Below are 13,558 nucleotides of genomic sequence, written 5' to 3'. Positions count from 1 at the left end.
TGGCCCTGATAGGTTAGAACATAGGTGGGTGGAGTAAACAGAACAGAATGCTGGGAGGAAGAGGAAGTGAGCTCAGACGTCATGCTCCCCTCTCCCGGGCAGACGCGGTGAAGCTCCGACCCAGGATGGATGTAGGCTAGAATCTTCCCAGTAAGTGCACCTTGGGGTGCTACACACATTATTGGAAATGGGCTAATCCAGGTGCGAGAGTTAGCCGAGAAGAGGCTAGATATAATGGGCCAAGCAGTGTTTAAATGAATGCAGTTTGTGTGTTGTTATTTCGGGGTATAAGCTAGCCAGGTGGCCAGGAGCCAGGCTGTGGGAAGAGGCCCGCAGCTCATACTACACTTAGGTTAAGGTAACAATTGACTTCCACTATCCTGGTGCAGTCTCTTAGCCCCAGACCTTCCAGGGAACACCTTCTCAGTACCTCTAAGGATGAACCTGAATGCTCCCTTCCTCCTTAAGAAACAGAACATAAGCACTCTTGAACTCCTTCCTGACATGCCTACATCATCTAAGTAGAGAGCAGAAGGCTGGACTGGGATGCAAGGACCACCGGATACCACAAATGCAAAGACCAGAACTGATGTATACTGTGCCTAACATCAGAGACCCTGCAATCTGGCCCTCCACAGCCTCTCCTGGTACAAACTGGACCTTGCTGGAGAGAGAAACCTCTCTCCAGTGCCAGGATCATCTTGTTGATGCTGGTTATTACTCGACTCTTGACAACACCTCCCCCACACACCATGTATTCTCCTCATGGAGACCCAGGTATGTGTACAATTCAAAGTCTGGCGACAATTTTCTTGAGCCCCGCTGTCTAGACCCTTGTAATTCTTTTCCACAGGAAAAGGAGCCCTGCAGCTGGGAAGGCTATACCTGTGGGAAGGCAGGCTGAGGGAGCCCTGCTCTAAATTCCAGAGGAGGGAAGTCTTGCTCTTATTTTGGACCCAGGATAAGTGAGTTTGCAGAAGCTTGTGCATTCTGCGGACTTAGATCAGGCCATTCCTGGGTCCTGGTCTAAACTGGCTGTCTTTCAGGAGACCTGATTGACTACAGAGCAGACGGCTCGCATCTGTCCTGCCCTGCTCTGGCTGCCCTCCACACTTGACCCACAGCAGGGCAGATGCAAGGCCTTTTGGCACAGAGCAGAGGCCCAGGGAAATCGCTGTTGACTGATCACATGACGTATGAGATCAACAGACTCTCTTTAGTTTGACAAGCTCCAGATAAAAGCAGAACTGGCCATTCAGTGAACCAAAGTGGCCAAATAAGGTGGTATAACGCTGTCAAATCCCAATGGGGAGATTTTGAAAGCTCAGCCCTGCATGCACAGAGTGGCTGAATGAGGAGCCCACTGACATCAGGGCTCCTTTCAAAAGGACTGCCCACAGCTGGTAAAAGAAACACATCAAAACCCAAGTATGAAGAAGTACTTTAATAGCTGAAACTCAAAGTTGCTGTGCTCCTGGTTCCAGGATTCCTAAGAGGCATCTCTGGCCATCTCAGAAGCCAGGGTCACCCACCTATGGTGTCAGGGCATGAACTTCTTCTGGGTGCTGAGAGTTGGAGGAAAGTGTGACCACGTCCAAGACCATGGCTGTGAGGACCTTCCTCTTATCTATGCATCCAGTCAACCGCATCAGTCAGACAACATGGGCTAAGGAAAGAGACGAATGTTGACTGCTTAAGCAGGAACAGCCCAAGCTTGTAAGGAAAAGCACGCTGCATACATAGCATACAGAGGGTAGGGCTTCTGCCTGCACATCTGCAACATTACATTTGTTTTGCCCGCACACTATCAAGAAGGATTCTGTCAGCAGGGATGTTCCCTGAACAAGCAAAACGTTGGACAAAAATCCCGGATGTTCTGCATCACCAGCTCAGAGTTCTCATGCGTCATCCACTGGAGAGTTTTGAGGGAATTTGAAGTCAGGCTCCTGCCTCTGCCTATGGGTCGATTTCTTCAGGAATCACGGTAATCATAACATCTTCATTGCCCCTGCGGACAACCATGTTCAGGGTGTTTTCCTTCTTAATGACATCACTGACGTCATTGGCAGTGACCACGGACTGTCCATTGATGCTGATGATAACGTCATTTTCCTTGAGCCCTCCACTGAAAAAACAAAGGAAAACACACTGGTAACACTACCATTGTTCCCAGTTATCCAGAAGGCCACAGATTACAACCCCAAAGCCCAGAACACAGGGGTTTGGAGGAGATGGTGATGAGTAGGTGACATTTCCTGTCAAGATCTTTGGGCTACATCAACAATGTCCATTGCAGAAATGTCTATGACATTGGTATGAACTATGATCAGCTGTCCTCAGAGGGGACAAGGAAACACCAGGTACTGTGACTGCAGCCAGTTTGCTCATAAATGACATCATAATTCAGAAAGTGATTCCTCCAGGAATGTTGGATGCCTCTATTCAGAGAGGCTCCTTTGTGCTGTGGCTGGAACTTTAGTTCATACGTGACAGGGTGGCTGTGCTACCACAGCCCTCCTCCTCCTATCCTAAGGCTACACAGACTTGTTCCACAAAGGCCCAGAAGGGAAACAGCTCAGGCTTCCCAAAGTATTTAGTGGCTGTGTCTTAGCTATCCAAGTCTGCTGCAGCAGCATAAAAATTGCTCCAGACAAGATGTCATCTTGTCTGGGGACACGGCTGTGGTCCAATAAAACATGTGTCCACATTAGCATTTCAGAGAATTTGCAATATCACAAGACAGTGTCATTTGGATATTTTTTCCCAAGCATGAAAAAAAAATGCAAAAGCTATTTTTTGTTAGCCCACAGGTCATGGACAACGAGGCATCAGGCCAGGTCTGGCCCCTGGGGCTCATATCTGCAGCTTCAGTCCACATTGCTTTCTAGAGGTCACAAGGGGTCCAGGTAACAAACCTAACTTTTGGCTGAACTGCATCACGGGGGTCCAGGTAACAAGTTTAACTTTTGGCTGAACTGCTTCTTTCACTATTTTGATGTCGTCTGGATTGTTTTCGCATAGGTGTTGATAGGTATGACTTCACTAGTCACAAATACAACCAGAGCAGGCCCTGGGGATCTGCATCCTGCTCCACAGACCCTTCCCTCTATCCAGGCTTCCCAGGAACTCGCAGCCAGCCCACCAGTTGAGTGCTCTTCCCATATGGATGACCCCAGCCATGACCCAAGGCAAGAAACCTCCTTCTGGGGACAAGCCCTGAGTTCAACCCAGTCAGAAGCCCTGGCTGCGGGAGATGGTGGGCTGACACGGCCATCTGAGCCAGCTGTAAACACTGCTTCCTAACCCACCAGCCACGTGGATATTAGAAAAAGGGGAAAGACTTATCACTCACGCTTCTGCCGGGGTGTCGGGGATCACTTCAATGATATACGCTCCAGACAGTACATCTGGGAAGTCCCGGTGGCGGTCCTTCAGCTCTTTGGCCTTGCTGCTTAGGCGGAAAGTCTTTGTGTTAATATCAAGCACCCACAGCCTTCCTCTGCCAACACTCAGCTCTTCCCAGAGTCCCTTCTCATTCTCCGCTTCAAGTCGTCTGATTTACTTGATCGTGACACATACTTGCCCAGGCTTTTACACAGCACAGCACACATGCAGAGGTCCGAGGACAACCTCAGTCATCGCCTCGCACCTCGTCAGGGACAGTGTCTCTTGCTTGCTGTTGCACACATAGGCCAGCTGGTCTGCAACGGAGAGTCTCCCCCGTTTACCTCCAGTCCTGACATAAATAGCCCCAGGACTACAGACATGTACTTCTACGCCTGGCTTGGCATAGGTCCTAGGGATTTGAACTTAGGTCCTCATACTACCACAGCAAGCACTTTACCCACGGAGCCATCTCCCCGGCCCCCAATTCTCCTTTAAAATGGCCTGCCTACTAACATCAGCAGCTGCTATATGATAGCAGGAAACTGATCTAACCATCAGCATAAGACAGCTGCAACAACAGGGGCTGACATTGCCACAGCTGAGCCATACCTGACGATACAGTAGGCACGCCCACCCTGTTAACCTCATCCTAACGGGGAAGGTACTGAGCACCCAGGATAGAATGCGAGAGGCGTAGGAGCTCGGGGAAACAACACCGAAAGGTGACCCTATAGCCTAGCTTCCTCTACCCACACTTCCATCTCTTTGGCTCCCAAAGACAACCCGGGTGAGTTCAGGCTCAGCAAGCTGTCCCGTTCTTGACAACACTAAGAAACGTACCATTGTTCATAGCTTGTATGGAATGTCTTAATATTTTGACAACTGGGTAAAACAGTACTATCAATACATTCTGCTCTTTAGTGACTCAGACATGCCAGTCAGTTCGGTTTCCTGGATTTCCTGCAGTTTCCCTTCCACCCCCTCTAGTAGTACATCACGAGCCTGGCAACCCCAGGCAGCAACCTCCACACTCAGGAAAACAAGTCCATCAGTCTTCAGTACCCCGAGGTAGGGCCTGCCCTGGCATTCCTGCAGCCACACCCCACGCTGCGGCGTGCAGGGGAGGCGGGTGCTCTTGGCTGGGGCAGGCAGGCACTGGGGCACTCCTGGAATGTGAGTTTCAACAGAACAAGTGGCAAGAGGCAGGCAGGAGAGTGTGCTGGAGGGAGCCAGCCTTCTGCTGTTCAGGCCTGCCTTCGGGGAGGAGGGCAGGGTTTTCCAGGTGGTCAGAATGCAAAAGCAAAGAGGCCCAAGCCCAATGGCCCCTCCCTTTCCCCAGTGTGGCTGACTTTTAAGCAGAAACTGAGGTATCTGAAGGAAATAGTTTCCCTTCAAGAATAGCCATGAAGCCTTGTGATGCCCAGGGTTATATAAAGACAGTGCAGACATTCACATTTATATCATTGTGTGTCCTGTTTACCCACCTAGATGTGAGCGACATCATTCGGATCCCGATATACTTCTTCTTGGTGACGGCTTTCCCTGGTGTGGCAACAAAGGCACAAAAAGTCAGTCCAGTTGGTGGGAGTATTGGGACACAGGAGCCAGAGTTCCAAGGCTCCAGTTTGTAACATGAGCCAGAGGAGGGCACCCAAAGACTGTGGTTCAGTCCTGGCCTGGGATTTTAGGAATGTCTCTTGCTTCAGAAACGGTCAAAAATTTGAGCTTGCCCTTCGTTCCTAACCCCTAGGGGTATCTAGAATGGGATTCCTCTTTGTTCAGTCTCTACCACCACCACCCTGGTAACATACATTGACTCTTGAGAGGTCTGGTCTCAGGGACTGTCATCTTCCCCTTTCCCAAGTCCTCAGGGGGCAGCTAAGCCTCAGGACTGAACCTGCAAAGGTCCCCAGGATGCCTGGACCTGGTTACCTTTGGCCTGTCGGTCGTGGGATTCTGTCAGGAACTTTTTTATCTTATCGGATGGAATTGCAAAGGAGATGCCCGCCGTCACCTTCAATGTGTTAATCCCAATCACCTCGCCATCCTGCAAAGCAAGCACAGCTCACTGAACCCGGGAGGGTCAGAGGCAGGTATAGGCAGGAAGATGAGCAGACGCGTCATGTGACAGAAGTCTCTGAAATGTGTTGCCAGGTGGGGCGCCTCACACCTGTCATTCCAGCATTCAAGAGCAGCTGAGATAGGATCGCGCTGAGATCCTGGCCAGCCTGAGCTATGGTTTGAGACCTAGTCTCCAAAAACAAGGTTGAGGAGAAGATGCTATCTTCACTGGTCATCATGTACTCTACCCTACAAATGTGTACAATTAAAACAATAAAAAGAAGAAGAAGAAGCGTGGGCTGAGAAGGTGACATGATTGTTAAAGAGCTTACCAGGCACATGTGAAACTAGGAGTTAGGATCCCCAGCACCCATGTGTATGTTGGGTGTGTGTGGCGGCTTGCCTATAATTCCAGCCTCAGAGGCAGAGGCGGGATCCCAGGAGAAAGCTGGCTAGTACAACTAGCCATAGCACCTAGCTCTGGGTTCGACTGAGAGACCCTGCCTCGAACCTTCATCAGCCCTGGTCCAGGCACAAATACATACGCGCACAGACAACACCCCCCAGCCACCCACTCACACTTGGGACCATACATGTAAATGCTCATATACATAGACATATGGCAGGGAGAGTATTTTGGCTACATCTGAGAATCTAGGGGTGGGGGGACTGCAAGGAGGAGGCCTGGGGGGTAAGGAGGGGAGAGACATTAGGGCACTTGTGTAGTGCCGACCACACTCAGTTCTGACAGGATAAACAGAAGCTCCAGGTAGGAGTTTTCAGACTGCTTCACTGCATGTACAGATGATGTTCAAATCCACCGGATTTGCTCTTTTCACTGGAAGAATGTGTCCACCCTTCATTATCTCCGCTTACGACCCTGATGTGACTGAAGATGCTGAGTTGAGCCTGGACCCTCAGGGTTTTACTCCCCACAGCTGCCCCAGGGTACGGTGGGGACGAGCGAGGATGTGGCTCTTTCCTGAGAAGTCTCTGGTGACCTACTATTGTACTGAAAAAAGGGACCTTAAGAATGGTCAACATAAATTGCTCCTGTTGTACGTCACAGACAGCAGCTCCTGACAATGACACTTCCCAGGAAGTATCACTGGGTGGCCTCAATTTTATACTCTCTTAAACAACTCCCAAGTGTTGGCATGCTGTGACCTTCAGTTTTATGCTGAGGTATTAAAGTCTAGGTTAAGGGAGATTTGTGTGAGCAAGCGGTGGCTCCCCATCATACCCACAGGCATTCAGGGAGAGTTCTGGCATGGAGACAAGCCAGGCCAGCTCATCTCCACTCAGCTACCCTCGAGACCAAAGGCACCTTTATGCAGCCAGCCTCACTGCAGAGACCTTCAGTCCCCTTTCTGCCTAGAATTTCATGGTGTCCACCTGTGTGTGGAGTGTCTTCTGGCCTTACTGCTTCCAGAAAGGGCTGCTGGGGCGAGGTGCAGAGATACATACGGTACACTCCAGAGAGCCCCCTATAAAGTTAATTACATCACGTGTTCTGACAAGCTCGTGTCCAAAGAGAAAGCAAAGAAAACAGCATGCTCCAAGATGGAACAAACACAGTACAGGTATTGAAAGGCCTTACCAGGTTTACTAACGGGCCGCCGGAGTTTCCATACTGAAACGGAACCGAAAGGGAAAGGTCAGGTCTGTCTCACACCGTCCTGTAACCGATGTCTCCGCCCAGCAGATTCAAATCTCTGAGCTGAAGCAGCTGGCAGGGCTCTTCCCCAAGATTCTCTGCTCCCCTAATATTTACTTGGCTTACAAAAAGGATCATGACCGTTTTCACAAAGCTTAGGATCTGACATAATGAGACCATTTAGGTCCAGGCCCACTGTGAGAAGCTAACCCCTTCTCACTTCCTCCTCGGATGAGACCAGCTACCTGCTTGCTTCAGGACCCCATAGTTCAACTCTGTTCAGCCCCAAGTGGGTCGCCACCATCACCACCACCCGCACACCCCCCGGCGCTAGGACTACACTCCATGTACTTATTCTAGTTCTGAGAATTTGTGGAGACTACAAGCAAGTTTGGGAACAATAGCTAACTTCCTCTGACAAAAGCTTGTCCCCACCCCAGTAGGTAGAGGGAGCGGAGGGCTCACATTAATGATGGCATCCGTCTGAATGTAGTCCATATCAGAGTTCCGGAGCCCCAGCTCTTTGCCTCCTCGCTGGGTGGTGCTGACAATCCCAGTGGTGACCGTGTTTTGAAGAGAAAAGGGGCTTCCGATGGCTACCACAAACTCTCCCGGTCGTAGCTCCGAGGAACGGCCAAGCAGCAGGACTGGCAGCTTTCCCTGCAAGCACAAAGGCAGGCGTTGCAGCACTGCAGCTTGGCATGCTGGATAATGCAGATGCAGGGGCCACAGAGCTGTCCCAGCTCCTAGGGGGATGAGCTTATCAGCGCTAACATCGCTCTCTCAAGCTCTGGCCATAATCCACATACCACAGGCCATCAGGGACCCAACAAAACAGAAGACACCCATAGCAAGGAAAATGGGGAAACATGAGAGACCATTTCTCGGTCTCACATCTTGGAGCTATCCACACAGCTTGACAGAGGACACCAGGAGACAACCTAGGCTGAAGATTCCAGACAGGAATCCTGAGTCCAGGTGTTTTAGGGGAAGGAACCTCGGGCCTACTTCCCACAGACATAGCCTTCCTGAGGCCTGGGATATGAGGAGCCCTGAGGGCAGGGACTCACACTGACTTCCTTGTGTGCCCCAGTGGTGGTGAGGCACAGGAGAAGCAGGAGAGGCTGGCAGCACTTGGGACCCAAGTGTTGGGTTATCTCTCCTGCCGGCCTTGGGAAGGTGTCTACGCTCCCAGCCTGGGCAGACGGAGGATGCAGCAGAAGAAGCCACATTTCCCATGCCCTCTCATTATGAGCCCTACATAACTCCTCATAACAACACAGGACCCTCCAAAGCCTACAGAGGTTGATGGGCTGAGGGAAGTCGATAGAGGCTGCCTTCATTCACTAACAAGGCCCCAGGCCCTGCGTTCTTTCTTCCACATAGCCCAGCAATCCTGCGTGCTGCTCATGGAGTTCTGGAAGAGCTGGTCCCGCTGGCTGCTAAGGGGAAACTCTTTACATTAATTCGCCTTGAAAAAGAATAAGCTTTAAAAAAAAAAAAAAGGACCCAATGTGGGTGGAGACGGGATGGGTAGAGAGACCAGTGACTTTAGCATCCCCTCTACAAAGACAATTGAGCTACTGATGAGCTGAACAATTGTTCAGCAGACAAGGGAAGCTCCAGGGTCCTGGGTGACTTGTGACAGAACCAAGGTTTAACCTGACTCATCTACCCTCCAGTACTACACAGTCCAGTACAGATTCTACATATACACACACACACACACGCACACACACACACAGAGCCACGCACATGTGCTCACATGCACACATACTGAGACAGACAGACAAGACAGACAGAGGAGTAAGGTCAATACTAGATTAAAAAAAAAAAAAACTCATGCAGAAAGAGAGAGTGCAAATTCTCATCAGCAAGGAGCCCAAGAAGCCACACCCCTTGACTCTCGGTTAGCACGCAGCCCCACTGAACACCAGCCATCGGTGGCACAGGCAGAGGCCACACTGCCGAACTGAAATTCTGCGTGAGTTTACAGGCATGAACTCCTCATCTGAGAAGTGGAAATAAGACAGTCCACCAATCTCAGTGATCTCTTGTGAGAACCAGATGGATCAGGAGCCTGACCGGCTCTCTGGAAACAGCCTGCTTGGCTGGCGTTATCAGCTGAGCATCAGCTATTCGCCAGTATTAAAGTCCCTGAAAATCCAATGAAGGATTCCAGCAACTGTGCTGACAAGCTAGTGTATGCCACCTTTCCAGACACAGTTCCACCCAGTCTTTGACCCTTTCACTTTAAGGTCACCTGAGGCCAGAGCCTATGGCATTCCCTAAACAGACCCACTCAGCATCCAATGGCACGTAGCAAGCTCAGCGCGACGTGTTTACCCTGGGTGGGCGCCAACAGTCCCTGCCAGCAAATTCTGCCAAGAATGACCTCAGCAATCACGGCAGGGTGAGGCAGAGTCTGGCTGCTGATGTGTGCTTGCTCGGCCACACTGGAAGAGGCCCACCAGGACAGCGCTGTTCCTTTGGGGGCCCAGGAGTGGCTGAAAGTCCTGTCTTTGAGGCTTCAGGGATAAGTGAAGGGCAGGCAAAAGGGGTGGCCAGGGCTGGAAGCCTGGACATCCAAGGAAGCAGTCTACACAGATGGTCGAACTTAACTTGGAACGGTGGGCCCAGCTACACAGTGGGGGCTATATCAGGTCGGAGGTGAGCTCCACTGGGAATCATTGTCAGCATTTGTCTTGTGCCCCACCCCAGCCACTGCCTCTGCCTGAGAGGAGGGGTGCCAGAAGCAGGCCAGAAGCCTCAAGGCCCTTAAGACAACAGGGACCTAATGACCACTCAGTCTGGCTCTTCTGTTCCAAAGTCTGAGCTCAGGCCCAGAGGATGCTGGGAAAGAGACAAATGTTTCAGGGGAAGTTGTGTGGACAGATGGTAGGGACCTCTGTGATGGAAGGAGATAGAGGCGTCTATGTCATAGAGTACTCAGAAGACATGCCAAGCTCAAGATCAGTGGACTTCATCCACTGTCACGGAGGTGACCATAGGCTTGAACAAGAGAAACACTACTGGTGAGAACCCATAGGAAAGCCCATGTCACCACCCTGTCCTATCTGTCCAGGTGGGCAGTCCCAAAGGTCATATCTCTTTAAATATATGTTATAAATCATGAAGGGTGACTATAAACACAATACTAAACAGGCAGACACATAATGGCAGGGTAAGGAGCAGGGTATCATAGTCCAAATCCTCAATTTATAGGAAAGGATTAAACCTTTCCCTGCCAGATGGCCAAGTTCTTACAGGGCACTCGGATGACTTGGGGACCTAACACCCCCACACACCATTTTATGGCTATGGAAACTGAGGTTCAGGATGGAGGCAATTTTCTCAAGCATGAAAAGCCTGATTAAGCTTAAGAACCAGCCTCCAGGCTTGAGCCTCCATCCCCATCAGGCAGGAATTCTAATTGCTGGACTCCAATTATAGGCTGAAATCCCTACAAGGGAGAGTGAGGTGGTGCCGAGCTGGCGGCCAGGCCAGATTCATGGCTCCGTGAGGTCAAGTTGCCTTAAGGGGCCCTTTTGGCCCTTGCTCCCTGCAGGTGCTGGCTGGCTTTGAGCCTCAGACTCCTTAGCCTTATTCAGATCCAAATGGGGCTGATTCTCAGCCACAATCCTCACTCAGGCCTGTCTGTTTGGTAGCTATAGCCTTTGCTGGCCAAATTCCTGCGCGGTAATTGAGCTTTTAATTCTATCCCTGTCTAGACAGCCACACTCTTGGGGGGACAGAGGGGAGGAAATATACATGTCTAGAAGGCATAGCAGTGCCACAGCCTTGACCTCCAGGCGCTCCGCCACACTTCAGGGTCCCTGCTCCGCGTCCGCAGGCTGCTTCCTCTGTGCCCACATCAAAGCTGTCTCCAAGCTCCTGGCTGTAGACGCTCTGTCTAGGGTTCCCTTTGAAGCAGCATCAGTCAGTCCCAGGCCATCCAGGAGCCCAGCTCCTCTCCTGACAGACACTTCCCATACCCCCCCCCCATCCTACAAATCTAAGCTCCGCTAAGCAGTAAACAGGACAAGCATCCATCCTGATAGTTGCAAAGATTGAGGGGAAAAAGGGGATCCATCTCTCCCACTGACCTCCCTGCTGGGGAGGCACGGACATGTAGCCTGTGGGAATAATAAAGCCATGAGGCGGGAAAACAGAGCTCTGAGGCTCCATATCTTGAAGCCAAGAAGGAGCCCTCAGCCTCTAACAGGAGGGCCAGAAGCTTATGCTAGGTCAAAACGCAAGTCCTTCTAGGATAAGGGACATTGTCCAGTGAGTCTCTCACAGTTGAGTTCTCACCAGGCTGGAGAGCAACAGTAGCCTACGAGGCCAGCAGAAGAGAAGAGTTTGAAGCAGGAAGATGTATAAGTACTGTATCTTCAGGGCACTGCCGGACGCTAAAGGGTATCCTCAGCATCAATAAGAAAGTAACCTGGGAAAGAGAAGAATTCCTGGAGGCCGGGAAGATGGCACAGCCAGGCAGCCAGATGACCTGAGTTCCACACCTAGAAGCCTCATACAAAGTCACACGTGGTGTTACAGATCTGTAACCCCAGCACTCCTCCTTTGAGATGAGAGATGGAAACAGGAGATGCTGCCAGCGGCTCATGGACCAGTTAGCCTGGATAACTATATACAGGGCAGTGGCAGGAACAAGAGGGACCTTCAACAAGGTGAAAGACAAGAACTGCACCTTAAAGATGTCCTCTCATCTCCACGGACACACTTGCACACATATGCACAGACACACACACACAACAACAACAACAACAATAATAAAAGAATCCATAATGCCCAAGTAATAGGCACACACACACACACAACAACAACAATAACAACAACAACAATAATAAAAGAATCCATAATGCCCAAGTAATAGGCACACACACACACAACAACAACAATAACAACAACAACAATAATAAAAGAATCCATAATGCCCAAGTAATAGGCACACTGTCACCTGAGTAGGTGAAGAATGAGCTCAAGGGAGTGTCAGTGGCCCTGGACATAGACTACATGCTTACCATGTCCACATAAATTACTAAATAGTCACAAACTGGATGCTAACTGTGAAGTAGGTCAAGGGCTTGGTCCACAGCATGGTTCTAGCTAATTCAATTATAGCATCACAAAAGCAGGCCTACAAGCTTTGCTTTCAGGGAACGCTGCCTACCTGAAAAGGAATAGTCTCAACAAACTGTCTTCCCAGAGCCTGGCATAAGAGCAATGTATCCAGTCCAGCTCTCCAGGCTTCCTGTCTGATGGGCAGAGCATGGATGAACCACTGGGGCCCAAGAATAAATGCAAACGAAGTCCATTCCCTTGCTGTAGGCAACTGGGCACAGATTGTCTACAGTGCCAAGCACAGAGCCATATGGCAAGGATCTCTGCCTGACTGACATGCAAGGAAGAAAAAGCTGAATCCAAAGTGGACACAGCCATGTGTCTGGGACCAGAGTTGTACCAAGCCTGGGAATAAGAAGAAGCACTTTGTGAGGTGAGCTAGGAGTGGGCTTGTCCACTGTGCCCAGGCTTCAGAGGCTGAAGGACAACATTAAGACCCAGGAGCATCCCTCTACTCTGTCAATTTCAGTATGCTCATGGTCACCAGACAGTCACCACCACTCCAGATATCACACAAAGACAAGAAGATGCCTAGTAGTCACATGACAAAGAGGGCCAGTAAGATGGCCCATCCGGTAAAAACAACCGCCACCAAGGCTGATAACCTGAGTTCTATCCCTAGGAAAGGTCCCACAAGATCTGGCCTGTGACATGTGTCTCAGCTTAGTCAAGGCGCAGGTGACTGAGTGGAGCCCGGCCACAGCAGACAAACTCACTGCTGGTTCAACTCACACAAGTGCCTCCTCCCGCTTCGTGGCTCAGGGATTGTTTACAATGAGCATAGGGCAGGCTCGCACCCAATGGGCTGGGGTGTGCATGTGTGAGTTCTACACTCCCTCTCTCCTAAGTATGGGCGGTAGATCTACTCCAAGTGTTCCCACCAGCCCACCAGTCCAGCAGGCAGATGCTCAGGTCACACCAACCAGCAAGGGAAGAACTGATCCGTGCACAGAGGGAGGGGACAAGAGCCAGTGTAACTGAACAGAACAATGAGAGAGAAGTTAAAGAACCGTGATGTAAGCCAGGAGGTAGTGGCATATCATTTAATCCTAGCTCTCGGGAGGCAGGGGCAGGAGGATCTCTGAGTTTGAGGCCAGCCTTGTCTATAGAGGGAAATTCAGGACAGCCAGGGCTACAGAGAGAAATCTTGTCTTGAAAACAATAATAGCTGGGTGGTGGTGGCATACGCCTTTAATCCTAACACTCGGGAGGCAGAGGCAGGTGGATCTTTGTGAGTTTGAGGCCAGCCTGGTCTACAAGAGCTAGTTCCAGGACAGGCTCCAAAGGTACAGAGAAACCTTGTCTCGAAAA

General features: G+C 50.6%; 1 protein-coding gene across 1 annotated transcript in view; it reads right to left on the bottom strand.

The window, feature by feature from the left end:
• Positions 1–1,425: 1,425 nt before the first annotated feature.
• Positions 1,426–13,558, bottom strand: part of Htra1 (HtrA serine peptidase 1) — a 50,711-nt gene continuing 38,578 nt past the window's right edge. Inside the window, exons 4-9 of the mRNA XM_005351379.3 lie at positions 7,571–7,765; positions 7,049–7,081; positions 5,320–5,434; positions 4,872–4,929; positions 3,353–3,448; positions 1,426–2,125 (exon numbers count right to left, since the gene is read on the bottom strand). Coding sequence (XP_005351436.1) covers positions 1,957–2,125; positions 3,353–3,448; positions 4,872–4,929; positions 5,320–5,434; positions 7,049–7,081; positions 7,571–7,765 — 666 coding nt within the window. The 3' untranslated portion in view covers positions 1,426–1,956. The remainder of the gene's footprint in view (positions 2,126–3,352; positions 3,449–4,871; positions 4,930–5,319; positions 5,435–7,048; positions 7,082–7,570; positions 7,766–13,558) is intronic.

The sequence above is a fragment of the Microtus ochrogaster genome, chromosome 8 (genome assembly GCF_000317375.1).
Source record: "Microtus ochrogaster isolate Prairie Vole_2 chromosome 8, MicOch1.0, whole genome shotgun sequence".
Classification (NCBI taxonomy): domain Eukaryota; kingdom Metazoa; phylum Chordata; class Mammalia; order Rodentia; family Cricetidae; genus Microtus; species Microtus ochrogaster.
This window is presented reverse-complemented; position numbering and strand designations above follow the sequence as displayed.